General features: G+C 37.4%; 1 protein-coding gene across 4 annotated transcripts in view; it reads right to left on the bottom strand.

Annotated features, from left to right (window-relative positions):
• Positions 1 to 26,579, bottom strand: part of SCML2 (Scm polycomb group protein like 2) — a 71,321-nt gene that overhangs the window by 30,180 nt on the left and 14,562 nt on the right. For all 4 annotated transcript variants that reach the window (XM_023918440.2, XM_023918439.2, XM_086879983.1 and 1 more), the window contains 5 exons: positions 22,274 to 22,342; positions 15,630 to 15,700; positions 11,311 to 11,545; positions 7,230 to 7,318; positions 5,550 to 5,793 (listed from right to left, as the gene is read on the bottom strand). In XM_023918440.2, the coding sequence (XP_023774208.1) occupies positions 5,550 to 5,793; positions 7,230 to 7,318; positions 11,311 to 11,545; positions 15,630 to 15,700; positions 22,274 to 22,342 (708 nt within the window). The remainder of the gene's footprint in view (positions 1 to 5,549; positions 5,794 to 7,229; positions 7,319 to 11,310; positions 11,546 to 15,629; positions 15,701 to 22,273; positions 22,343 to 26,579) is intronic.

Here is a 26,579-nt window from a genome sequence, read left to right as displayed (position 1 = left end):
GAAGCTGGCTGCACTGACAGAAAAATAAAACCTCCAGCAGTATGAAATTGTACCACTTCACTTCTTTTTTTTTTCTTTAATGAAACTTAATTACCATGCTTATCTGATTTTTTTTTTGGCTACTCTAAACAACACAGAGTCTTCACAGATTTAACTGTAGCTCTGTCTAACGTATCAACACTTTTTTTGTTTCATCTGCAAACAGGGCAATACTTAGGTTTGTAGTGATGTTGCACATTGTGCACAAGTCAGCTGAAAACATAACAGAGCTATTTTCATGTAATTACATCAGCAACAGAGAAGACCATCTCTAGTATCTAGCTTGGTAAAGTCTGCACAAAGTAAACATTGAGAACATGACTGAAAATTAAATAAAACTAAGAAATCATAAAATAGACAAACAAGATACTTTTAAACCTCTGCTTGAGCCTATACTACTCTTATTGCTGCAGACAGTTTTAGAAGGAGACCTTTAACATCAACATGCTGATTAGTATAATGAAAGAAGATTGCTCTCACTGACAATAAATGCACTAAATTAGGAGAAAAGCAATGAGGGAACACAGGGTATGGAAGAGGGAGAGACAGAGGAGAGGGAAAGAAAGAATATGACTAAGGGTAAAAGCTACAGTGTATCAAGTTTTTTGTTTGGTTTTTTGAAAATTATTTTATCATCCTCCTTTGCCTTCCCAAATTTTTCGAGCACAGAGAGCAATTCCAACTTTTTGAGTTCTTTTCATCACCTTTATCCTTCCAAAATCCAGCTTCATAAGGCTGGAGGGATCATGGATATGTAGAAACTGATCCCTCTCTTTCCAGATGCTGTTCACATCTAAATGATAGATACTACTTAATACTGAAATCAATCTTTGCAGGTGAAACTACTTATTGTTTCCCACATGGCTTGTCCCCAATCATTCTTTTGTCTTCTCTGTTTTATGGAAAAGGTTTTACTTCTATTATAAATAAAAAGGTGGGTTGCCTAAGTAACTGCCATTTACATGTAATAGCTAAACAGTAAAATGAATTTATACAGAAACAGCAGATAGAAATTGTTCTGACAATCTCCAGTCACCTGCTGCCTGCTTCAATCATAAGCCTCAAATACAACAAGCTACAGAGCAATACAAAAATATCAAGAATATTCTTGCGTATAGTAACATTTCTATTATTCAACTGAGTAAAGTAAAAATCACAGTCTATTGCGGTTAAATACATTTGGCCTAGAAACAGAGTGAATAAAAAAAATGCAAAATACATAAAACTTTACAAGCTTTCTTAATAGTATATCTAAAGCAGAAGTTACATGGACCCAAGAGATAACCAGATTTCAGAATGAGCAAATGCAGGCGGTAACAGTAAAGCAACAAGACTGAATTTTTTTTTGCATTCATACTCATTCCAAGGAAGCATACAGTATCAGTAAAAAAGTCCAAAAATCCCAAATATCAGTTAATGAATAATCACAGAAGGAACAGAAAACGTAACAGAAGGCACCACTATGTCACTAAGTTTCCATATATTGTGCACTTCTGGATCCAGTGGCTCAAAAATGCTGTAAGTGAAAAGAAAACAGTACAGAAGAACAGGGGAGACCAGAGGAATAAAACTGATCCCTAAACAAAAAAACCAACATCTTCCTGAAAAGTATTGGAAGTACAAGAACCTGTTTCAGTACAAGAAACAATGACAACAAATGACACTATCAGCAAGGAAAAGGAATATCTCCTTTTCCACAAAAAATATACTCAAGTAGAGAAAGCCTTATGTTGTAGGAGCTAAAAGTTCAGATGGCTCTAGTATGTAACAGAACAGGTTAGATCAAAATCCTCCCCTTTTATGCTGAGTACCTGAGAAGGTAAACAGCATAAAAACATTACTCTGGGCTTGGAAGGTGCTGGGCTGTAGATGCACAGATACTAGGAACACTTGTGCAAACCTGTCTCCTATGTGCTTATGTGTTTCTTCAGACATCTGCTTTCAGCCAGTGCTGGAGAAAGCCTTCAAGAGCAGGTGGTCCTTCAGACTGCTCCAGCACAGATCATTACCATGTCAATCTCTTTCATTAGGTACTTTTCACAATACTGTTTATGTGTAACAAGTCATCTCTAAAAGCATTTAAATGATCAAGGTACACAGAGAAAACAATCTATTGCATCCTTAAAATACTAACCTCAAGGCAGTGGGCCAAGTCAACATCAAGCACTGAAGTCAAACCATACATAACCAATTACTACTACTGGAGTTTCTAATGACATGAACTACAATATTAGCTAAGCACAACTTCTGATAGTATAAATATTGAATGGTACATTTCATACCACTGTGCACATACCCTGACATCCAGCCAGGTCCACTGACGTTACATCTTCTGGTAAGGACCAAAGACAAAACAAACACAAATATTAAGGCCTTGAACAGTTGGTCCAAAACAACTTTTCACCTAACATCTCTGTGTTATCTTCTACCTTAGTTCATGAGCTGTCTAATACCAATGAGAGGTACAGAATATACAGTTTATAAAGAGTAAAAATAAGACATAATCAATCTGGTTTGAAAAAAATCCCCCACATCCTAGAAGCCTGTATTTAAACTGCTCTTAAACACCTCCCATGGCAGAGGTCCTACATTCTCTCTGGGAATCCTAAAAGGCTAAGACAGTAGACAGCTGAACTAAAATCTTCCCTAATTTTCATACTGTCTCCCTTACTGCATTTCATCTCTCTTTCAAAAGGTTAAATTAGACCCCAAAATACATCTCCTGGCAGGAAACTGTTGGTCTAGGTATGAATGAAATTTAAAGCATCCTTTATTGCTTTCACACATAGATTGAAGGATTCTGGTTTTGCATGTTCACTAAAATCTGAGGCTTTTTTTTTCAGCCCTCTAAGTAGTGATTTAACACATTTAAATGCTTTCAGCTTTACAAAAATCAAGAATACTTTTCATATTCACTCTGGAATTCAAGCCACTCTTAAATCAATTATTTTCACTTTCTGTTGCAGAAATTCAAGCCAGAAATACTGAGGTAACCAGCAGGAAAAAGGTCCAGACCAGAATAAAACTTCAATACTCCAAGCAAATCCCTGCAATGTAGTACCTGTCATATTTTCTTCTTAATAGGAGTAGTCAGTGTTATTGTGACGTAATGAAGAACCTTGACAACTTCATCACATTTCTGAATTGAAATTACTTCTTCTTGAAGCTATTATTTACATCTTAATAAAGGATTGTCATCGCAGTTCTTTAATGGCTCAACAGCAAACAAATAACAGTGAAAAACCTAACCTGAGTGCAAAACATATTTCATCCAGCTGCAAATTCAACAAGTCACCCACACAAATATAAAATATAAAATAAATAAAAATAACAACACAAAGCAAAATAGAAATAAAAAATTATTTATGCGCAGTTATTTATAATATTGTTACTTATAAAAATTTATATTGTTAAATTTAATTTTTATAAATTGTTACCGACTACAATTATTTAATTGTTGAATACACAATTTCAATAAAACTGCAGTTAACTTTGGGCTCACTTTTGGAATCAAAAATAAAACACACTCCAGCCTACACTCCTCTACATTCAGTTTCTGTTACATGTCAAAAATTTTCAGTTTTAACTACCAATCTGTAAGAACCTTGCTTCAGATTTTATTAATGCCTGGAGCATTTTTGTTTCTCATTACAAAGCAATAGTATCCTACCTGGATAGGTATTTCAAGTCTGAATTTTGTTTGGTTTATTACCCAAAGAACTGGATTACATAACCAGCTTTACTTATTGTCAAACAACTTTGAACTCTATCAAGCACTAATTAGGCAAGAAAAAATTCTGGATATCTTACCTCAAAATATCACTGGCCTTCCAGCAGTGAAATTAGAGTAGACTAAACAAGTTAATAATATTCTTTCCAGAAGATGAAATTGGACTCAGTAATCCAAACTGTCACAAAAATATGTTTTAAAAATTTTATGCCATTTATTTACACAGCTCCTCTTGTGTATCATACAATGGGTCAGGTTGGAAGGGACTGCAGCAAGGTCATCTGGTCCAACCTCCCTGCTCAAGCAAGGTCATACCAGAGCACATGGCACAGGATTGTGTCCAGACAGTTCTGGAATATCTCCAGTGAGGGAGACTCTTCAACTTCTCTGGGCAATCTGTTCCAGTGCAGAGTCACCCCCGCAGTAAAGAAATAATTAATTTAAGCATAGTAACACATCCTCATTCATGATCTCCCAAGACAAGGTCAACCTTCTGAAGCTGAGAGACACTTTAGAGATTGGGAGCACAGAAACATTAAGACTAAGGTCAGTGTGGTACCTATTAGATGACTTCTGATGAAATTTACAACATCCTCACCTGACTTTCCGCTTTCCTCTCACTGCAGGTTTGTACCAGCATATCATTTTGGACAGTACAGCTACACACATAATTTGTGTAAACTCCTTTGCTGAAATCTGCCAGAATGGACTAAACTTGATTCCAGGTACTATGACCCCTTGACAGCAACTTCAGATAGGCAGGTGAGAGCAAGGACGCAGAAGTACCCTTAACTAATTCCAATCAGATTTTCCATATAGCTCTTGATCTGCTAGCAAGACTGAGAAAAACCATGGGGATGGAAAGACCAGGAAACTTTACTGATTTCTTCCTTCTTGCTTCTTTCCGTGTTCCTTTCCTACTTCCAGTGAGAGTTCTGTGACACCAATCTACTTGTTCCTTACTCACCTAACACCAGCTGTGAAAATTCTCACTGAGAACAAATTATCCTGGTTGATAAAGAAATTAATTAAAATATGCTTCCTCTCCTTCAAAACCTCTCTTCCTGACAAATTTTTATGGGATGGGGATAGAAAAGCTCAAACGGTTTGATAGAAAAGCCTTACACTACAGAAACCTGACAAGCAGTCCCCAGGGTAGGAAAGGGATTACACTGAGGGACTATTCATGCTATTTCCCTTCTTTCTAAGGTAGAGAGCTGTTCCTTATAAAGTGGCCATTAGTTAAAGAGACACTATCACCTGAACAACAAACATCCCTAAAGGCAAGAGGATGACAAAGCATTCAGAATAGGCAGCTGCAAGACAGAATTTCATGAGAACGAAAGAAGAAACACTAAATATATAGTTCAGACCTGCAATCATCACAGAAGCAAAGACTACTTTACTTAGCAGTTAGCAAAACATAAAATGCTGCAGCAGCCAATACAGTAGTACACTAAACAGGAGCATGTATCTACCAATAATACAAACAGCAAATCTAGTTCAAGATTCTTTACAAGCACACAAAAATTAGAGCTCATCAGAAATCCTCCTAACAGTATTAAATAAAACATGTTGCCAGAGATACTATGAACAGGCAAAAATTGTTTCCCAGCAATTTCTATTAGCTTTAAACTACATAAAGAAAATTCAACATTTCATCCTTGTCTGCTACTCACAAATCAAATCTTCAGTCTTATCTGCATATAGCCAGCTGGTTTTTAAAATTCTGCTGTAATTGAGGAGAAAAACAATTAAGCAATATTATTAGTCATCTTACCATTGTTCCCTGGTGGTTGTAATGCATCTCCTGTCAAGCTACACCATCCGACTGGGAAAATATCTCGAGAATCACACCTGCACCAATAGTCAAATGCTCCCCTCCAACCATCAAATGTAACAAAAACTTCGTCTCCTTTAACATCTCCAATGGTTGCTGGGCAAATCAGGTATGGGTTCTTTCTATCTATAGCTTCAAGTTTCATTCCAACTTTAAAGCAGTTTGGCACAGGTTTTGGTGGTTCCTACAAAAATAAGCGTGGTAGAATATTTGTATTTCTATGACCTCTTGAAAAAGAAAAACAAAACTAAGTAACAGCCCCTTATTTTTCCTCAACATTATTACTACCTATAGTCCCTATGCTCAGGAAGTTATAGACAATATTCAAGGAAACTTACTCGTATTTCAAATTTGCCTTTGCTGTTCTGCACTACTAAAATCTTCATTCTATTCCCCCAAACACAGCTGGGATAATTAGCAATATCCTCCATGACAGAAAGACCCTGATAAAAGTATTTACATAAGCAATAGGTTGCAACCAATACATTATGTCTGGGCAGCAAGACAGCCAAGACACTAAAATGAAATTATTACATGCTAATAAAGAAGAGGTTTGCAGAGCATGGATATTTCTGGGGACTGATAACTGTCTGGTAAAAGCTTTACCTCTCAATTAATCCATGAAAAATTCATTAGTATTGGACATTATTTATAGGCCTCTGTTAACTCAGTTGGCCTTAGACCAATTCCAAATGGACAAAAGAAAAACAAAAATCAAGTGAATGTGACTGGCATAAGTGTACCTCCACAGCAGGAGTTGTGATCTGACAGAACACAAATTACCACCTCAGCCTCAAGAACCTTATTATCCAAGCCCATCTCAGATGTGCTGCAGGCTAGCACAGAGAAGCACAGCTCATCATGCCTCAGAAAATTTATCTTATCTAAAAGAAAATTATAATTATACGAAATTAACACCAAGTGATGTAATTGCAGGCCTGAACCCAACTGTTTGATTTGCTGACATACTTGTCAGTATCACTCTCAGTATCCAAAAAGAACACACAACAGGGCTTTATCACCTCAAAAAAAATTTGAACCAAGTCATTTTAATATTACTTATTTTTATTTAATTTTCCATATTTCACAGTAACTTACTCAAGAGTCATGTTTAAAAAACTGAATGGCTTTTTCTGCTATTTTCAACTACTTTCTCACTCACTACATCTTACATGATGAGTGTGTGCCCAATGAAACTTTATTAAACAAAGTTTAACAAAACACAGTGGGTATCATTCACCATTATTTTTTTTACTCCTGTGCACATTCACATGACTACAGCACTGTTAAAGAAATGTGATATGCATTTTATCTAAAATCCATGAGACAAAAAGTAAGCAAATATAATTTTTCTAAATAACCTGCCATACTTTGAAGTCTCAGCTCAGGAAACTAAATGGTCCTCTCCAAGGAGTAGAAGCAGATTCCTTTCTCTCTATAGCACATAGTTCTCTCTATAGTTCCACAGCATTTCAATTCAGTTCAAAGTTATTTTAAATAGGAGTCTTGCCTTCCCTGTCTTTGCTGCAGACAACAGGGTAATACCTTAGCATTCTCATTAAAAATGCAACCATGGAACAATTGATAGAGGTTGTTTACTAGAAATGCCTTTCTTCTTACCTTCTTAAAGAATGCTGCAGGTGCCATTTCAGCTCCATTGAGAGTTCTTAAGAGAAACATTGGCCAAGAGGATGCATTCATCTGGAACCCTGAGGACAAACAGAAAACCAAACAAACACCCCTACTTTCAGTTTGTAAAATACAAGAGGAGAAAAAGGTTATAAAGTCTGTTTTACCAGTGCCTCATGCCCTCGATTTCAGACTTGGCCAAAATAGAAATAGCAAAGAAGAAATTAACAAATTTAAGAAATTAAAATTCTGTAGCTGCAGAAAGCTATGTGATTAATTTCTTTTCTGAGGGACTTCCCATAAAATCCCTCATCATAACATCAGGTACTACAGATTAATTTCTAGGATTTAATGACATGCAAATCTTAGTACAGCAGACCATTAGGTTGTCTCCTACACTCTCTGGTCCAGTAGAACTTCTGTGGTACAAGCACCTAGCTTTCTCTTCAGGTTCTGGCTCATTTATTGAGAAGATACTTTTTTATTTTTGAGAATCTTGCTATTCTTTCACCAAACCACAGACAAAAAAACAGCGCAACTGGTTTTTCTACCTCTCTCACTAAAATAAATACATAAATAGCCATAAAAACAAATGATACCTAAGAGTGAACAAAAAAAAAGGCAGTTCTAATAAATCATGTATCATACTGAAAAACATAAACCAGACAGTCTATTTTATTATTCTTCATAATAATAAAATCAATAAAAATCATAAACAACAATCAAATTTGTTTAGATGAAATACCTTATTCAAACAGAACAAAGGTTTGGCTGAAAACCTTCTTATCCCAGGTAATCTTCCCTCACAATCAACCACTTTCCAGTTAAAAGATAAAACAAAACAAACAAAAAATCATTTTGCTTTCTTTGCTTTCCAAATGAATGTTTTAAAGTAATGAGTAAGATAACAGACACAGTGGACTTTTTTTTCTGCTTCTATAGCAGTTAGATTCTGGAACAGTTCTGCAGAGTAACAGACATAATACAGCAAATCGAAATTTTTTCCACAAAGCAAATAGTACCATAATCTGCCAAGAGCTCATGAATTCCTTCAAAACTGATCTCTAACAATTGTCTTAAAAACCTGTTACTGGAAAAGTGGAATATATCTGCAATTCCTGATCAGTTAAATAATTTAGTCATCTAAAATTTGATTATATGCTATAGTACTACATATATAGTGGTTCTTTAGCTCATAGCTTTAAGCCATCTTCAGTAAAATAAACAGTTTTCCAGCCAGAACTACCAATGCAACACTTAAATTAATCCACAGCTCCTGTATGATAAATGGTGTCATAATTCGGGGACTACTGAGCTGATTGTCAGGCCTGGTTTCATAACCAGAGTCTCTGTAAAACCTGAACATGTGTGGTTACTGAAACCCAATATTCCCAACTAGGTAGCTCAGAAAAAGATATACAAGCAAGACAGAGGACTAACAACTAAACAACAGTTTCAATTAACTTCATTTGGCCTTTAAGTTGTCCTGGTAAAACCAGAGCAAATGCTATCTGCAAAGTAATTTGCTCAGAACATTAAGCTCTCAACAACAAAAAGCTCATCTATGGAAAAGAGAGGCTGGAACAGGAACACTTTGGTGCAATAATCACTTTCTCAAAACCCTTATGCAACATGCATAATTAAAGCCATGTAAAAATCAGGTAGGAGGGACTATTTTAGTTGGTTATTATGATAGAAGTGGAACATTAGTATCCAGAAGGTTCCCTACTACTAAAGAAAAAAAAAAAAAATCCGTTGGTTAAATTTCTAACAGGAGGTAATTATACACTCAATTAGCTCCCAGCTTTACCCAGGAACAGGATGCTGCAAAACTGCCAAAAAGGCTTTTTCAAAAATTTATCTAGGTATGCCAGAATGTTTGATTGCTGGAATTCAGCCTATCTCTAGAAAAATCTAGGGCAGGAGGGCTAAAATAGTGGCACTCATGTTCTTTTCTGAATAACCAGCAACTCAGAGCACAGGTAAGCTTACATGCCTGGGTGCAGTGAAGCAGCTCCTTGTTAGGTGCTGCACTGCAGGCAGTCTGCCCATGTAAGAGAAAGAAACAGTATCTGAGGATCAGGCATTGACCTTTCTACTGATGGTCATGGAAAGTTTCTCTTCTTAATGAACCACCTGCCCCCATCACAAATAACCAGAGTTGTTTTATTCATCACTCTGACTTAGAAACACATTTTAAAAACTGCTGTGCTCCTGAAACCATATTTTTAACACTGTACAAGTATACAACTGAAGAAACCTGTAAACTGTTCCATTTTTCATACTGGTACCATTTCATTCTAGAAGGTTATATCAAGAACTTCAGAGAAGCTAAACTGAGCAATTTCTTGGAAAAAAAGAAGAAGAAAAAAAAATATACTTTCCCCCAGGAATTTCCAGTGTTTTCATTCAAAACTTCTATATATCCACTGGAAAGAAGGGGAAAACAGCCTTTCTGGGCTCAAGCTGTATCTACAAGAAGCAGTATTTTCCTACACTGACACCATGGTTGCTTCTCATGTTTCTGAAGAGCACAAAAGCACAAAAATCTAGCCTTATAGTCTATGTGAAGTGTCTTAATGGTTATGTCAACTGTTCCTCTCTCTCTCTCTACAAGCAAATCAAGATTCACACTGTAGTGAAATATTTTTCACTTCATCTTTCAAACAGAAAAACTGGAAGTTGCTTCTAAAGCAGGATAACAAGGTTTTTGAGAGGCTACTGAAAGAAAGCATACCTATCCTCACTAAACTGCCAATGAGAGCTCTCTAGCAATTACTGATGGCACAAAACCAGATCTAGGTCCATAACCGTAAGATGGAAAAGTGGCAGCAACCAATTCCTGTATACAGGCAATTTTTTTTATTTTAGTTTATTATTTTTATTATTTCTTGAATCTTCTAAAAATTACAGAAGATCATAAGATAAAGGGGAGAGAGTGTACAGGTAAATTTTGGTCATTAGTCTTCCTTATTCTTCCATCCACTATTCTTTGCTTTTTTAAAAGCAAGACTATTTGCAGATCATTGTGAAATCTTTAAGTATTTCCATATATAGAATTTTAAGGTATTGACAAATACAGTACAACAATGCAGATCTAAATATACAGGTTAATCACATCAAAGAAAGGCAATGTCACATTTTACTACCTCTAGCGGTTTAGTCCAAGTTATCTCTGACCATTAACCAGGTAACAAGGAATTGCTCTCTAGAATTCCCTATTTAATAGACTAAATCCAAGCACTGTTTCTCAATTTGGGGAGACACAATGTTGTCACTCATACTGCTCATGGAAGGCAAAAGAAGTTCAGCCTGGTATTTCTAAGCATAGGAAAGCTATGCCTTGCTCATAAGCATCCATTGTGCTCACAAACCAGCACAATGACAAACTGATCTGCCATTCCTGAACATATGTTTATTTGAGGCAATGAGAATATCACACAGTCTAAGCCTGCAGTTTTCTAGAGTTCTGTAGTGCTCCTTTTACTACCTCAGAATAAAAATTCAGAGCAGAATGCTGCAATTCTGCACTAGCCCACCTTATGCTGCCTGTCCTAGAACACAATCAATTTGCTTGGTGCCCAAGGAAACATCTTGACTGCCCTGCAGGGGCGTGCCCCCAACAGTCCTGCTGAGGCTTCCCAGTACCCTCTTGTGAGCTGCTCAGATGCACTGATGAAGAGTAAAGGAACAACTTGGCTTTCTCCAGCTCTTTCCGAGGGCTCCCAACAGGAGCATGCACAGCATCATGCAACAACACATGGAACACACACACACATAAGGCAGGCTGTGTGTGAGGGAACATTTATAGAATGGGCACATTTAACATTAAGGGCCTATTGAAAAAAAAAAAAAAACAACAAACAAAGCCGCTTATTCTTATGTCAGAAGAATGAAAAAATAAGAAAAAGCCACAATCCACTTAGCCAGAATTAGTTTACTTACCTCTTTTTCAATTAAATAATGGTTTGGTGAAATGTTCATACCATTGAATTTGCCAAGACAAAAAGATAAATTTGACTTCCTGAAAGCAATACTCCACACACATTTATTCAGCAGCTTTGTTACTTACCAAGTGGAGGCTGAAGCATGCCCCCTTTCTTTTCACAGGTCCCGATGGGCTGTATGTCCGAGGAATCCACAAGCCTCCAGAAATCATTTTTGTTGTCACTTCCATCCAGCCGCAACCTTAGCCTGGCACCAGTGATTCCAATTACTGTAGCTATACAAACTGAGGTAACATTGCGAGGATCGTGCGCTTCCAGTTTCATACCAACTTTGAAATCGTTCTTGGGCGGAATTCTAGACTACAATAAAGGGCAAAAGACTTTTTCTTATTATTGTAAATATTGCTGAATTTACCAGCCAGTAAATATACAGCTTTATTTCTTCCAAATTTATCATAAAAATGATAAATATTAAGCTTTTAAACTTTGAGTGTCTAGCAGCAAGTCAGAAAAGGCAACTGGGCAACCCACCAACTGCATAAGCGTGATTGCTTTCTAAAATTATAGATATATATCTATATATATCTATATAATATATCTATATATAATATATTTCTAAAATATAAGGATGCTAAGAAGGGTAACAAGGGAACTTTTATGAGGATAAGAATATGAAGTGAATGGCATACAAGGACATGAGGAAATATGACAATTCAACTTAAAAAAACCCAAAAAAACAAAACACAACCCAAGACACACACACAAAAAAAAAAATCCCAACCGCAGGGTTTATTAGCTTCCATTCAAAATAAATAATTATCCTCATTGTAGTAATATTTTGGAAATTCAAGCAAAATTTGGACCCTTCTTTATCAAAAAATGCTTACATTACAAAGAAAGGACACAGGAAAAGGAGTTTGTGTTAACATTTTAAAGAAAAAAAGCAGTCCTAAAGTTGTATAAAACTTCTGTGCTAAGACAGAAACTGTAGCTTGTGCTTATTTGTAGAGAACTGAATATAATCACAAGCATTCAATGCAATGCCAATTTAATTAGCACAGGGAAAAGAAATGTGACAAATGCAATTTGGTCTTTAGGCAGAACTTTTTGCCACATGCTACAGATGAACAAAGAGGGTATTTTTTATTCATAGATCAACGCACTATGGGCAGAGATTGACTGGATTGCAGTCTGATTACTTGCCTTCTGTCATATTGCATTGTAAGGCAAGGACTTCACCTAATGATGTTCAAAGCCTTATATTAGCACCAACTGGGACGGGCTTCTCACTATCCTCTTTAATTGTCTCCTCATTTCCAGCCTAAATTTTAGTGATGGAATTTCTGGCCAACACTATCATTTAATTTATTTTTGCACCTTAGCAAATAGAACCAAAAGCTACAACTGACCCTTTCTCAGTACCATTCCAACAATCTAAATAAAAAATTTGTCTTAAGAGTTGATGACTATTCTCCTATCACCCTGGAAACTCTTTTCTGCAACTCCTCAATACAAAGTTGATTTTGAATGCAGACACCCAGAACTGTAAGCAGCCTCCCCCATGGCATTTAAACCCAGTAGTTACCCCATCCAAACTAACACAGTCTGACTTCTAATACAGGAAGCACGTTAAATACCCAAAACCATGGCCATTCACACTCACAGGACTCCTATGTCTCCTTGTGCTTGCCTGACCAAGGCGGGTGAGGATCCCACAGCAGGCAAAGTGCACTTACCTGTCTGCAGACACAGGAAAAGAAAGAGAAAACCTGCTCCTGCAACAAGTTTTAGCAGTATTTTTTTCCCCACCACATTTAAATGTCTAAAATACATCTTGTTCTACTTGGTGTAGTATGTAGGTGCACTATTTACAATACACCTAGATCAAGAGCAGAAGCCCTGGAGGAGTCTGAGCCCAAAAGCCAAAGAGGCGAGCAAAATTCAGTGAGCATCTGCCACTGCTACACTCAGACAGCAGGCTGGCTGAAAGGGGAGCCCAAGCATATTAAATTTAAAGGGCAATTCAATTTCAGGATATTGCTTGTCAAGCTGTTATTTTGTACAACCAGGAAAAGCAACAGAAATTCAGAAATTGGGGAGTTTGCTTCTTTGTTTGTGGAAAAGGTGAGCTTGTTTAAATACCAACAATTCAAGGCATTCTACAAAAGGTAAGTCCTCCATGCTAGTTTGGCTTTAATTAAAGTAACAAAACCTGTCTCAGTAACAGCTTTACTTTAAGTTCTGCTCAAACCACAAAGGACTGAGCTTTTACATTTAAAATTTTCAACTGCTTGGGAAAAAGTTTTAGGGCAAGAAAAAGGAATATGAAGTGCTTTGAAATTTCAAGTAGTTATTAAAAACAACTTAAAGCAACAGATAAAATACCTTCTAAATTAAGATAAATACTTTAATCAATTTCCATTAGCTGTATCTTAATTTATGGTAGAGACTTTAATTTATTGTTCCCCAGGTAATTTTTAATTACCACAAAATTTAAACTTTTAAAATTCCCACAGGTCACAAATTCTGAATGTAATTATCAAATTAAGTTTTTCTCTGCTCTTTATTTTCTGGCTGGCCACAGCAATGTATTTATTTGCGTTACACAGAGAAAGAATGACATGTACCATTCACATGTAACCCAATAAAAGTCAAATTAGTCCTACACAAAGCACAAGCACTTTAGGTTCTGAGATCTGCAAACATTATGTAGTGAGAGGATCTAGCTCTGCACTTATCACCATTGCATATCACTTTCTACTTAAAGGTTGACTCTTAGAACTGAAAATCTGCATATGCAAATGGTCTTGAAATTTGCTATGCACATAAATTAAAGCTCTTCTTTCCAACTCACACACTCCTTAAGCAATTCAGGTCGTTTGGATTTATCTCTTTTAATGCATGTCACCTAAGCACCTCTATTCAAGGCATTATTTGGTTGCTCAGTTCAAACTTCTTGAGCATTATCAGGGATGAGGAAAATGCAAGAAAGGTATGTGGAAAGGCTTTTGAGCAGCTTTCTGCAGTAATGTCCCTTGGAAGCACACAATCTGCTCATGGTTTTTGATCTGTGAGTATGGCATTAACCTCAGAAAGACCCAGGGACAATATACCACCCTCTGCCTTCACTCAGGAGGAGTTTGAGGTGTCTGCCTTGTGAAAAACACATACTGTGAAATTAATTTCTGGAGCTCCACCCAGAGCTATGGACATTAGCAGTTTTAGCCACCTCTCATTGAAGGCAGCATGCAAGGGGCTCTTTGGCCTTTATCTTCATATGCAAAGAGAAAGCTGAGATTCAAGATCTAGTATGAGGAAATGCTACCACCTGCATTTCTCTCTCCTTATTCTCCATTCCTGCAACTGCTTCAGATTCACCAATTGATGACTATTCAGTTCATGCTGTTTTTTGTTTGGGCCCACACTGGAGGCCAGTATCATTTACAGTACAATCAGACCACCAACAGACCCTAGAAAACAATTTCAGAACATGCCCAAGCCACTAAACTAGACATGCACTGCTTGTCACACCTATTACACATCTATGAACCTGAACAATCCAGTTCCTTAGCAACTATCTTCCTAACACAGTGAGGGCACACAGACCAAAATGAATCCTATTTAACTTTACACAGACAAGATACACCTCAGCTTAGGAAAACAGAGAAAAAGATGCCTAAAGAGATTGACTCAGTCTCCAGAGGGCTGAATAACTGAAGGTCATTAGCTTACACAAGATGGTAGATTTAAACTGCATCTGCAAATACACACCAAACCATCAGGTAGGGGGGATCAAACTTGTAGGGTATAGTGTAACACAAAATAGTACAATAAATACCCTTCATTATAAATCCAGTACTTCCTTTATATTCCCATATAGTCCACTTGATTTTTTTTTTTTCAATTTTAGTATCTGTTACCCCTAAGTAGAAAGCACTCTGCTCAGTAAGAGATAAAATGAAATATATTAGAGATCAAGAAAAAAAAGTGGTGACTAAACTCTACTACACATACTTTATAACTAAACAGAATTGAAAGAAATCTTTCAAAAATGGCAGAGGAAAGACTCCTCTGACAATCAGCCAAATTTTTAATTCTCACTAAAACCATGGTAGAGCTAAGAATATTGAAAAAGAAATAGAAAACATTTTTGAACACAGACAAGACTATCTGTTTTCATTAACTAGTATTTTTTTTTTTTTTAAAGGAAAACAAATTTCAAAGATACAATTTTAATGAAACCCTCAAAATTTGGCTTGAGGCAAAAACCAAGAATGAAAAAACTTCCGTAGCTAGTAACTGCCAAAACTGTAAGCTACTGATAACTACAGATCTAAAGAAGTCAAATAGGAAGTCTACAAGCAGTCTAAATGTGGAAGTTTTTCTAGGATCACCTGTAACAAGCATACATACACACACATTTGCAAAACATTATCTGGCATACCTGTCTGAAACAATGCAGGGGGGCAGCTACTGATTCAGTCTCTTTCAGATAATCATCCCAATTAAACTGTTCTGGAAGACACAAGATTAAAAAAAAGACCATATACAGAGTTTTTTAAAAGGCAACTTAAATTAAATGAGGATTTGAGGAAAGGGACAGAAAACCCATCTTGCAGAATACATTCTTTTCAAGAGCAGAATCATTCTCAAATGGAAACTCCACCTTTGGAAATACACACAGACCTTGAAGGAGCTTCAAGAGTAATATTAATTTACAGGGGTGAACACACAATAGGCAAAATCAATATAAACTTTCCTTCAATTTTTTTTTTTTTTTGGGCTCCACATGCAAAATGATCCAAGTCAGACTATCTAGATTCAATTCTCTGCATAAGGAACTCCCAAGCATCCTTATATAAATCACATTAGCCTTGCTATATCTTATTTCCCTTAACAGAAGAGTTGATATAACCTCATATGAGTACTGAGATGATATACATTGAAAAACACAGACACATGGATACTGTTGAAATATATGTTATGAATACTATCCACTAGAAAGCAAAGACGTTAGCACAGTCTTCCAGTTGCATCTTGTCTCTTTTTATCTGAAGTCACATAAAGGTTTCTTTTTGTAGAATATCATGTAATATGGTATATATAGGTAAATATTATGGCTATGTTAAGTAACAAAATCATGGTATTTTTTCCAGTGTTAATACCGTCATTGTTTATGTGCCTGGGCAAGTGGATTCTGCATTTGATTTGATGGAAAAATATGAAGTACCCACATGGAAGATATAAGTAAGCATATTAATTATTTTAATATAAAGTGTAAGAGAAAAGCTACAATGGCACAGCTAATATTTTTGTTACTAAATTATCTAAGGGAGCTCTTTTGCTTATTTTTCTTGTTTGGGCAGCTGGCATCTTTCCGATGTTCCAGAAGAATAAAGCACCAATAAACCCAAAACGATGCAGTGATGCCACCCAGTGGCTCACTAACAGCCACTCACACAGCCTAAAACAAAGTCCTTGGGGATGATGGAGAGCTTGCTCACGGTGTGACAGTAATTCTTCCAAAAATGCCACTTGCCACAGACACTTAAACACATCTCTGCAGTTTTCAGGTGAAAGGAGAAGCAAAGAAACGATCAGAAAATGGCAGCATTTTCCAGCACTCACACACAGCTTCTGTGAAGAATGTGTGGTGGCTCAAAGCCAGAGTCTACCTGCAGGAGCACAGCGTTCAGCTGACAATATCAAGTGCCTCAAACCAAAGGGAACCATCCCCTGGGCCTGCTGAAGTCCTGGATTTGGTGAAACAGATTCAAAAGGGTACGAGTCATCTGTCCTTGGCACTGCAGAAGCCATGTGCTTGTTAGCTATGTGAGAAGTCAGAGACAAGTCATTAAAATGTCAAAAGCTGTTAATTTGGTGGTCTGGAATATATGCAGGCTGGTAACAAAGACACTTCTACACAGTATCTTGGTATTCCACCTATTTTGGAATGAAAATTTTATTCACACATTTATGCAGTAACACTGGTTTTGTATTACTTACAAAACGCAGGATACAATAATTTAAGCATTTATTTGTATTTCAGGAAGGCAGAAATAGTTCTTCACAGCTTTACCCAGAAAGTAGCCTCCAGATTTGTTGCTCTTCTCATTAATAGGCCAAGGAGGATGCAAAAAATAAATACTATGAACTGATAACAAGGTTTTCTCTTACAAAAATTCATCCTGGACTCTAATAATAAAGCTGACACTTCAGTTGCCTAATGCTTTTATTTAAAAAAAACCGTTTTTCAATCAGTTTACCTTAGTAAACCTAATTTACATCATTAAATCTAGTCTAAAGAAAACATGAGTTGTGTCCCAGCTGTCTCAGATCTAACATGATGTAAAAGCTGTAGTCATGCATCATAGCTTCACTGTGTTAAGGACTGGACAAATACAGATTCTTGAGTGACATTGCATTTACCAGGAGAAACAGTTCACCTCCTCCAAAGAAATTATACAGTAACATTTCCAAAATTATCTCAATTTTAATAACAGGATGATAAAGTTTGTGGAATCACCAAAAATACAGAGGGAAAGAAACAGGTTTTTTTTTCAAGGGAACATTTACTAGAAAGACACAGAAGGTAAAACAAGCAGCCAGCTGCAGATAAAGCCAAGAGGAAAACAACATTGCCTAGCTCTTTGCTTTAAATCCTGGCTATCAAAAGCTCTGGCATCAAGCAGAAATGTCCTGGAGTTAAAATTAGAAGCTCTCCACCTGTGAAGATATACTGCATCAAATTAGAGCCAAGCTCTCAGAGATGGTGCTAATTATCATTTAATTAGCAGTTATAGAAATAGGAGACACACGTATGTTTGCAACATGTAAGATGCATCTCTAGAAAGATAAGCACATTGAAAACATACCTACACAAAAGCTTCTATGTATTCTGAGAGTGCACAGGTAAAGAAGCAATTGTATTATACATATTTCTAATTCTAAAGACACTGGAAATATGCAGTTTCTGACAACCAGAAATCCTTAAGGAATTAGCTTATACTAAATAATTTAATGTGCATTTCTCTTCACACTCAAATCTGCAGGCTGAATTAAACACCTTAAGAAAAGACTGTTATGCAACAACCACAACTTTATAACCCACAAGGATAGTGAAAACTAGAGAGAAAAAGAAAACTTTATGCTAAAAAACAAACCAGCACATAATGGAAATGGAACAAATCAAAACCCACACCAGAAGGTAACTAGAGCTTTTAGTAAATGAAAAAAATATTTGTTTATAACCAGCATAGGAGTAAGGCTCTTCTATAGTGATTCAAAACAAGCAGCAATGGCAAAAAGCCTGACTAATCTAAAAATGGAGGGACTGAGTTTATGCCACAGTTGCTTGCATTATTGGCACTGACACATGGGTCAATGACCCTTGATGCTCTCTGCCATGCTGTATCAATACCCTATCACTTCTTATCAAACCTGCCAATCCCAAAGTAACTCAAGCTAGAAGGGACCCCAGGAGGTCTCCAGTTCAGCCTCCTGCTCCTCCAGGGTTCCATCAGACTCAATGTGAAGATTTCCTCATCAAGGAGGAATTTCTTATGCTCCAGCCAGTATTTGTCACTTCTCCTTTCACGGTGGCTCTGAGAGGAGATTGGCTCCATCCCCTTTCCATCTGTCCAACAGGTGGTTGAAGATAACATGACCATTTCCCAAAAGCTTTCTTTTCTTTTAGCTGAAAAAGAAACATTTCTTCTGGTTTCAGTATCAGTTTTTTGCTTACATCTTGCATTCTGGCTCCTTCAATCTTTTGCAGGACTTCAATCCAGCCTACTTCAGCACAGCAGCGCCTTCCTTGTACCGTGCGGCTTGTACCTTGTACAGTTCTGCAGCCAGTCTCCCAGATTCCCCAAGGTGAACGCCTCCTCCCGGCCGGCTGCCCGCAGGATCCCCATGCAGATGACGCCTTTCGCCGCAAGAGCTCGCTGCTGGTCCACGCTCAGCTGCTGCCTGCCGGATTCCAGGGCCTTTCCTGCTAAATCCCTTTCCAGGCTCAATTTCCCCCTGGGCTGCTGCAGGGCTCCGCTCTTCATTCACCATTGTGTCTCACCGGGGTCCTGCCACTCCACTTCCCCAGCACTGGCAAGTCCATCTGAGGGGCAGTTCTGCCTTCCAGCCTACTGGCTACTCCTCCCCATTAGATGTTGCCCACAAACTGATCTGGCAGTGTGTTCTGTCCAATCGTTCCCATCTGATAGTAAGGCATAAAACAACATCAGCCCTACTGACCCCTAAGAAATGCTATCATCTGCCAAGGTGGACCTTCCACTGCCTGACAGACCAGTCAATTTTTTATCTACCTATCCAAACCACACCTCATCACTTTGGCTGAAAGGGCACTGCAGGAACTGTACAGAAAGCCTTGCTAAAGTATGATGGTTCATCCATTTGCTAAAGTGGATGAACAACATCCACTGCTCTCCCTTATAGTTATTCCCTCCCAGAATAACTATACCCAAAAGGGAATCAGTTATGCACAGTTCACACTTGGTAAATCTACCTCCACTGTCCCTAACCTCATTGTTGTCCTTTATTTGCTTGGAAATGGTTTCCAGAAGTATTTTCTTTATAGTTTTCCAGAAGGCTTTGATCAGGCAGGCCAGCCTGTTTCCCCAGGTGCTCCTGTCTTGTCCTTCTTGACAGCATATACTATTTGACCTTTTCCAGTCACGGTGGAACTTCCTCAGTCACTACAAGTTCTCCAAAAGGAGCAAGAATCAGTCCCCTACATCACTACACCTGGAGGTGTCACATCTGCTGCCATGAATAAGTGAATGCCCACTTTGTTGAAGTGCTCCCCATCTTTTTTCCCCAGATGAAGTTCTTCAGTTTAGTGTAAGTCAAAAGTTTTACAAAATTTTAACTGAAGATTTAAAGTATGAATTGTCACTTGCAGATTGGCAGAATTTAAGGTCCTGGTTTATTCAGGTTAATTTAACACAGCATCACCATAGCTTAAACACTGTTTGGGCAGATGGAACAAGTCATGTCTTCTCAGATCACCCTAGGTTCCCTTGGCACCCATCTGAGACTTTGGACATGGAGACGGATCTTTTCTAGTCTTCATCCCACAATCTCTGTTCTTCAAAGATGAGATTTATTTTTAATTTTGTTCACACACTCTTCCAAATACAGCAGTTTAAGTGTAAGGTATTTCATACTCCGCTTTATACCTTGTACCTCTTTCTGTATGTTGTAATCCTTAAATTAGAATTTTTCTCCTTCTCATGTTTTTCTCTACTCACTTCAGACAATTTTTTTAACCCATTCTTCTCACACCTCTGTATCTCCTCTATGACTCTTCCTATCACATTCCCCTGGAAACTCTGAAGACTTCCTAGCTGCTAGCCCAAAGCATTGTATGGCACCTTTCTTCATCCAGCATAAAGATGCTCTTTCTGCTCCTTTGCCACCAACAAGCAACAACACAGGACAAAAAATTATCTTATCTGTAGAAAACTAGAGATCTTGCAAGAAACTCCTCTCTGTCTGACAGAGCTGAGCCCAGGTTTCATGATGAAGTTCAGTTCCCAGACATTAGGTTGACAGCACAGACCAAGTCAAGAACATGGGACACAGAATAAGGCTTGCCTGCCTAGCACTGCTTCTCCACAAAGCTTTTTCAACACCTTGCTCTCAACTGCAGGAGGAGGCAGGGACATTTTCCAGTGACTCATTAAATATGGTTATCTTATCCACATATGAAAAGCACTTTGCTGGTGGGGGGTGTCTTACAGCACTCCGTCTGTCATGTCAAACAACAGTATTTAAAACACACACGCTGAGTCTAGTTTGACTGGAGCTCCTTTTACACTGTATTAGAAGGAAAAACAGACAAATACACTTCTTTTTCTGGCAAAAAGTAACAGGGACAAATAACAAAGATGACAGGTTGCCCACAGAGGTTGTGGATTCTCTTCCTCAAGTTTATAAGTTTTCTAGATGCAATCCTGAGTAATGTGCTCTAGGGGATCCTGCTTCAGCAGCAGATTGGACTAAAATGAGCTCCAGTGGCTGCTTCCAACCTTTGCTATTCTGTGATGGCCAGAATCCCAATAAATGAAAAAATTAGCTCTGGCAAATGTAATAGCTGAAGGCTGTACTATGATTGGTATTGTATCTTTTATGCAAAGTCATTACCTCAGTTATCCAGTGAATGTGTCAGTATCCTGGCATGTTTGATCAGTGACTATGCTATTTGTCTCCACTGGTACCCAAGAGGAACCAGATCATCCATCAGGAGTCAGAGGGCGCAGAAAAGTGAGCAGAGTGAGAGTTTAAACAGTTCAATGTCATTTTTTCAGGAACTCCTGAAGAGATTTTGTACTTTAGTTAATACTACTCATGACATTTCTTACTGGCTTAAATTCAAACAAACAACATGAATATGTGAAGGGTATCTTAGGATGTTGCTGTTGTCTCACTGCAGCCCACAGAAGCTACCCTGACAGCAATCTCATGTATACACTACCTTATGGCACCTGCTGAGGATAGTAGAGGCTAAGTTAGCTAAGAATCTGGATCATTTCTGGTAAGTGTGCACTTTTGCTCAGTTTACTAAAATTACCACAAATTCTGTTTTCAAATCAATTATTTAAAGCAAAATTAGAATCCCAGACAATTTAACACAGTTAGCATTCCTAAAAACTCAAAGCTATTAAACTGAAAAACCTTCTTTTGGCACGGGGAAACACATTAAGGAAATAGAAGGCAACAGCAGCAGAAAAGGCATGAAACTGAGAAATACATGATGAGAAGAACAGACAAATCAGTAACAGTTTAAAAATAATAATGTTTACATAGCATCTTTGATTATACATACAAAGAGTACTTATCTTGGCTAGTAAAACTAGCAGGTTCAACTCAAGCAGTTTCAACCATTAATTTCTATACCAAAACATACTTTCCCAACAGCTAGACAAAAATAAAGGTATGTTTTTAACTACCCACCAGTAATATCCCAAGAAATACCAACAAAAAAAGAAAGAAGTCAGAAAACAGTACAATCCAAACACACACTTTCTTTTAGAGTACCTTAACTAATAATCTGACAGCTGCAATACCTACCACTTTTTAAAGATGGGTTGTTTGCCTGCTGATTCTTTCCATCTTTGTCTTTTTTAATATTCTTTGAATCTAAAAGACAAGATTCCATTACATAATAAATATAATATTCACATCATAACAATGTCCAGCATAACACAGAATGCTTTCAAACAATACAGAGTATCTTCACTTCATTTTATTCATTTCAGTGCATCATCAAAAAGGTATCTATACTCTAGATTTAATCACCACACTATTTTTCTATCAAAATATATTGAAAAGTACAGCATGAAAAAGCAGAGCTTTTGACTACTTTATATCAATTACTAGAATAAATCTAGTTGCAGAATACAGACTATCAGCTGAACAGATAGCAATCCTGTCCTTTTTTTTTAAGTTTTACTTCAACCTACACACAATTTGAGATCCTAAAGATCACTGGATATTTTTATACCTCTGGTTATACACAGATCACTGTGAACTGAGAAACAAGGAAAAAACCAAACCCATCCTAAAACCATATTTCTGAGTTAAAAATTTCATTCTATATTGATTTTTAAACACTCAATATTCTCAATATAAAATTCTCAAGTACTCAAAGTAGCTATCTCAGTGCACACATCAGTTATTTAAAAGAATCATTCAAGAGAATCTACCTTCTCTACCATGCATTTTGGCCCACAGTCAGAAAAAGGTCTGCCATATTTCATTTTTGATGAATTTCAGCATGTATGAGAGATGCAGGAGAACTGGGCAGCTATAATGGAGAACCCTCAGAGACACAGTTCTACTCATTCCTTTTAAAATACATTGTTTAGAAACCTGCTTTTGACACTCATGGACTCGAGTGCAATTCAAATATGATATTGACCTGACAACAGAACTGCAAGTACATTTTCAGATTTAAAAAGCTTTTTTTTTTTTTTTACTAGGATCTGCATAGGAGAGTAATTCTCTTGGTCTGCAAATGCCTCAGGAATGGGACTGATCCTCTAGTTAGGCTTGTGCCTAGCTCACACCTTGGGTTACCCCACTTAGCCTGAACTGGTACAGGTGAAGGGAAGGCTCACTTTTATACTGCAAGACCACATTAGTAGCCAATTATTAGTAGCTGTATTCACTTGCTTTTAAGCCTACAGCTACTAACTGGCTTGCTCTTGAAATAAAAAACATTCCTGACCTAGAATGTGAAGCATTTGGTGACAGAAACACTTGAAATACAATGAGTTGCTCTGCAGCAAAGACTAAGCCCTAACAGTATTTCTTTTCTGTAAGTAAAGCATTTCTTGAAACATACTGACAAGCAATGTTTGGCATTCAGCACTTCCACCTCACATCTTCCATTATCAAGGAGTTGCCACATAATGCAAGAGCTGAGTCATGGCAATCTTCTGTCACCAGTCCCAAAATCCTCTCCTACCACTCACTGAGGAGAGGATAATCCATTCATGTGGCTCTGTGCTTGGTAGGATGTGATGTTCCTTTGCCCAGAGCACAGCAATGGCCAGGGCACCCTTGGGAGTGGCCAGGCAGGGCCTCACCATCTAGAGCTACCCCATCACTCTGTCCAGGAGCTACCAGGGGGGTGGCTCTGGGGGCAGCCCCAGCACTGGGTGCCATCCCAGGACACAGGCTGGGGCTGGGATGGGACATGGGGCCAGGGCTGTGGTGATCTGGAAATGGCTCTGCTGCAGCATCACTGGGGCAGGGGCTGGCATGGGGTCCTGAGCAGGGCAGGTAAAGGCCCCAGTTGAGTCAGGGTCATTAAAGCCTATTAGTGTACTCAGGACCACACTGCCTTCCAAGAAAACCCAGACCTCACAGTCCTACAAAATGCACAACTACATAACTGCTCAAAATACTGTAAAAATACCACCTTTTTCTCCTAAAGCAGACATGGGCAAATCTACAAGTCTTTTGAAAAGGAAACAAAATACTATGTTTACTCCTTGACTTAATCTTCTCTCTTGACGTACATGCTCTTTCTTTTGGAAGAAGTTTGCTTTTGAAAATTTTCTATTACATAGGTTCCTGAAAAAAACTGCTTATGAAGGTCAACTTCAGATGGAACTGCTGAAATTATTTGGGACAGTGCCCACAGAGCTCTAATCTCAGTACTTCCTCAGGAGTAGAGCTGAAGGATATTCACACAAGTGGACACCCTACAACTACCTGTGGCAATCTCACAAGGGATAATGCTAAAAATAGTTCAGTGACACTGAAAACATGAAAGGCTAACATTCACCTTCTCCATCCTACAGGTCAAAATATATTTCATCCAGCCTCTTTGGGATTGAGCTGAATCTAAGTAATTTTCTACTGGGATGTAGCAATCAACAACAGGACCTTTTGCCACGTTCTGTAACCTCAGTCAAGTTTTTCCACACACAGTCATGGCACTATCACGGACATCAGGCTGTCAGCTTTCAGAACTGTTAACTTCCTAATCTGACTATGTCAAAAAGGAAATCAAGAAGTCTCTTACGTGGAACTGCACTTAAAGAAGAGAACTAATAACTACTTCCTGCAAACACCCAAAGCTTGAAAAGGACAGAGTCATGAAAAGGAATCTATCCAACACTGCCAGATTAAAAACAAGATGACAGCCTTTCATGATGAGAGACATCAAGAACAGGTGAAAGAATGTGAGAAACTGTAGCCTGGACACCACATGTGCTCTTGCTGACAATCATGACACAAATTATTTATTCCCTGTACCAGCTAGCTTTAGTGCCTATTTCAAAAATATCACAGCAAATATGAAAGTTGAAACAAAACACTCTTGGCAACATATTTTTCTTACCAGCCACTAAAAAACTACAAGAAAAGAAGAGATGATTATATTAATGAGAAGTGAATTTCTCAATAGCTTTTTAAAAATCTATTTAATTTGAGGTGGAGGCATTTTCATTCACAGTAAACACAAAGAACTGTCACCATCACTTGTTTTTGATGGTTGGAAAACTCGTCTTTAAAATGCACAAATAAATCTCACCCAGCATATGCAGAAGCATCCAAGAATAAGTCTGAATAAAACCAAGACTGGTTTCAAAGGATCCCCTTGCTTTTATGAATTCCATCCTTCTTCAGTGGGAAGTTGGGAATACCATTACAAAGCCGGAGTATTTTGTCTAAGCAGATGCAAAGTTACTAGCAGGTAGAAACACCAACCTGTTTCTATATGAGACACCTTGTATCTACTGCCACCCCAGAAAATTTTCTCTCAGTCTGTATTTCAGTCTCTACTTCTCAGCTGTGTTCAGGTGTGCTTTTTCCAATGTTGGCAGTTAGGGTGGATAAAAAATTATGTTTTATTTAAAAAAAAAAAGTAAGATTTTATTAATAAAATTTTATAAGTATTAGTCTTTTATAAACACTTTGATTTTTTAATGCATGCCAATCTACATTTGAAATTTTGATATTCTGTATTTTAATAAATTTAGTTTCCAAAGAGCACAGAAGAAAATTTAGACAGAAGCTATTATTCAAATCACTGGGCTGAACAAGATGACTCTCTCTGCACATCATCCTCAGCTTGGTCAAGCTTTGAGGTCAAACCTCAAAAAATGAGGAAATGAAGGACATAATATGTACCTGTAAATAATTGTACAGGTACAAAGAGTATTTTCTTTTCAACCCCTTGCACATTCAGCTCCTAGCCACATTCAATGGCTAATTCCTTGAAACCTGAAAAATTGATTTGAAAATGGGAACACTATTTTTATAGTGGAGACATAAGAGACTTTATTAGTCCTAGAGTCTTGAAGCTCATGGTAACAAAAAAAATAGGTCATCTTAATTCATCATCTATCTTCCCTTATCCATTTTTAAAGGGAAAAGCGTTTTACATTCTCTCAATGTAAAACACAGTATGTGTTAGATCATTTGCCAAAACCAGACTCAGAATGAAATTCTGCCTAATCAGATGGACTTAATCAAACACTACCCGGCTCTCTAAAAAAAACAATGAAGAGCATTTTCAGAAAAAAAGTTTTGAAAATAAAGTAATACATTTAAGTACACAGCATTTATATATTTACTATGTATATATTTAGCCTATACCACATACAGGCTAAATACCCTATGAAAGATTTCTTTCTTCTAGGGCAGCAAGATTAGAGTATAGCATATACTGAAATTTTAAAAGCAACATATTCTATTGTTCACTAACTATTTCTTTTCTAGAGTGCACTTCATAAACTAAAGCTTTAGATATAAGCCAAGATTAGAGCAGGATTATTTAACATAGTGCTTTCTGCTTACTGATTCAATCATACTGATCTGTGTGTTTACATTACTCCCACCCTATCTTTAACCACAGAATCTT

The sequence above is a fragment of the Cyanistes caeruleus genome, chromosome 3, assembly GCF_971803275.1.
Source record: "Cyanistes caeruleus chromosome 3, bCyaCae1.hap1.1, whole genome shotgun sequence".
Taxonomy (NCBI): domain Eukaryota; kingdom Metazoa; phylum Chordata; class Aves; order Passeriformes; family Paridae; genus Cyanistes; species Cyanistes caeruleus.
Note: the sequence above shows the minus strand (reverse complement) of the source record. Positions and strands in the feature narration are given on the sequence as shown.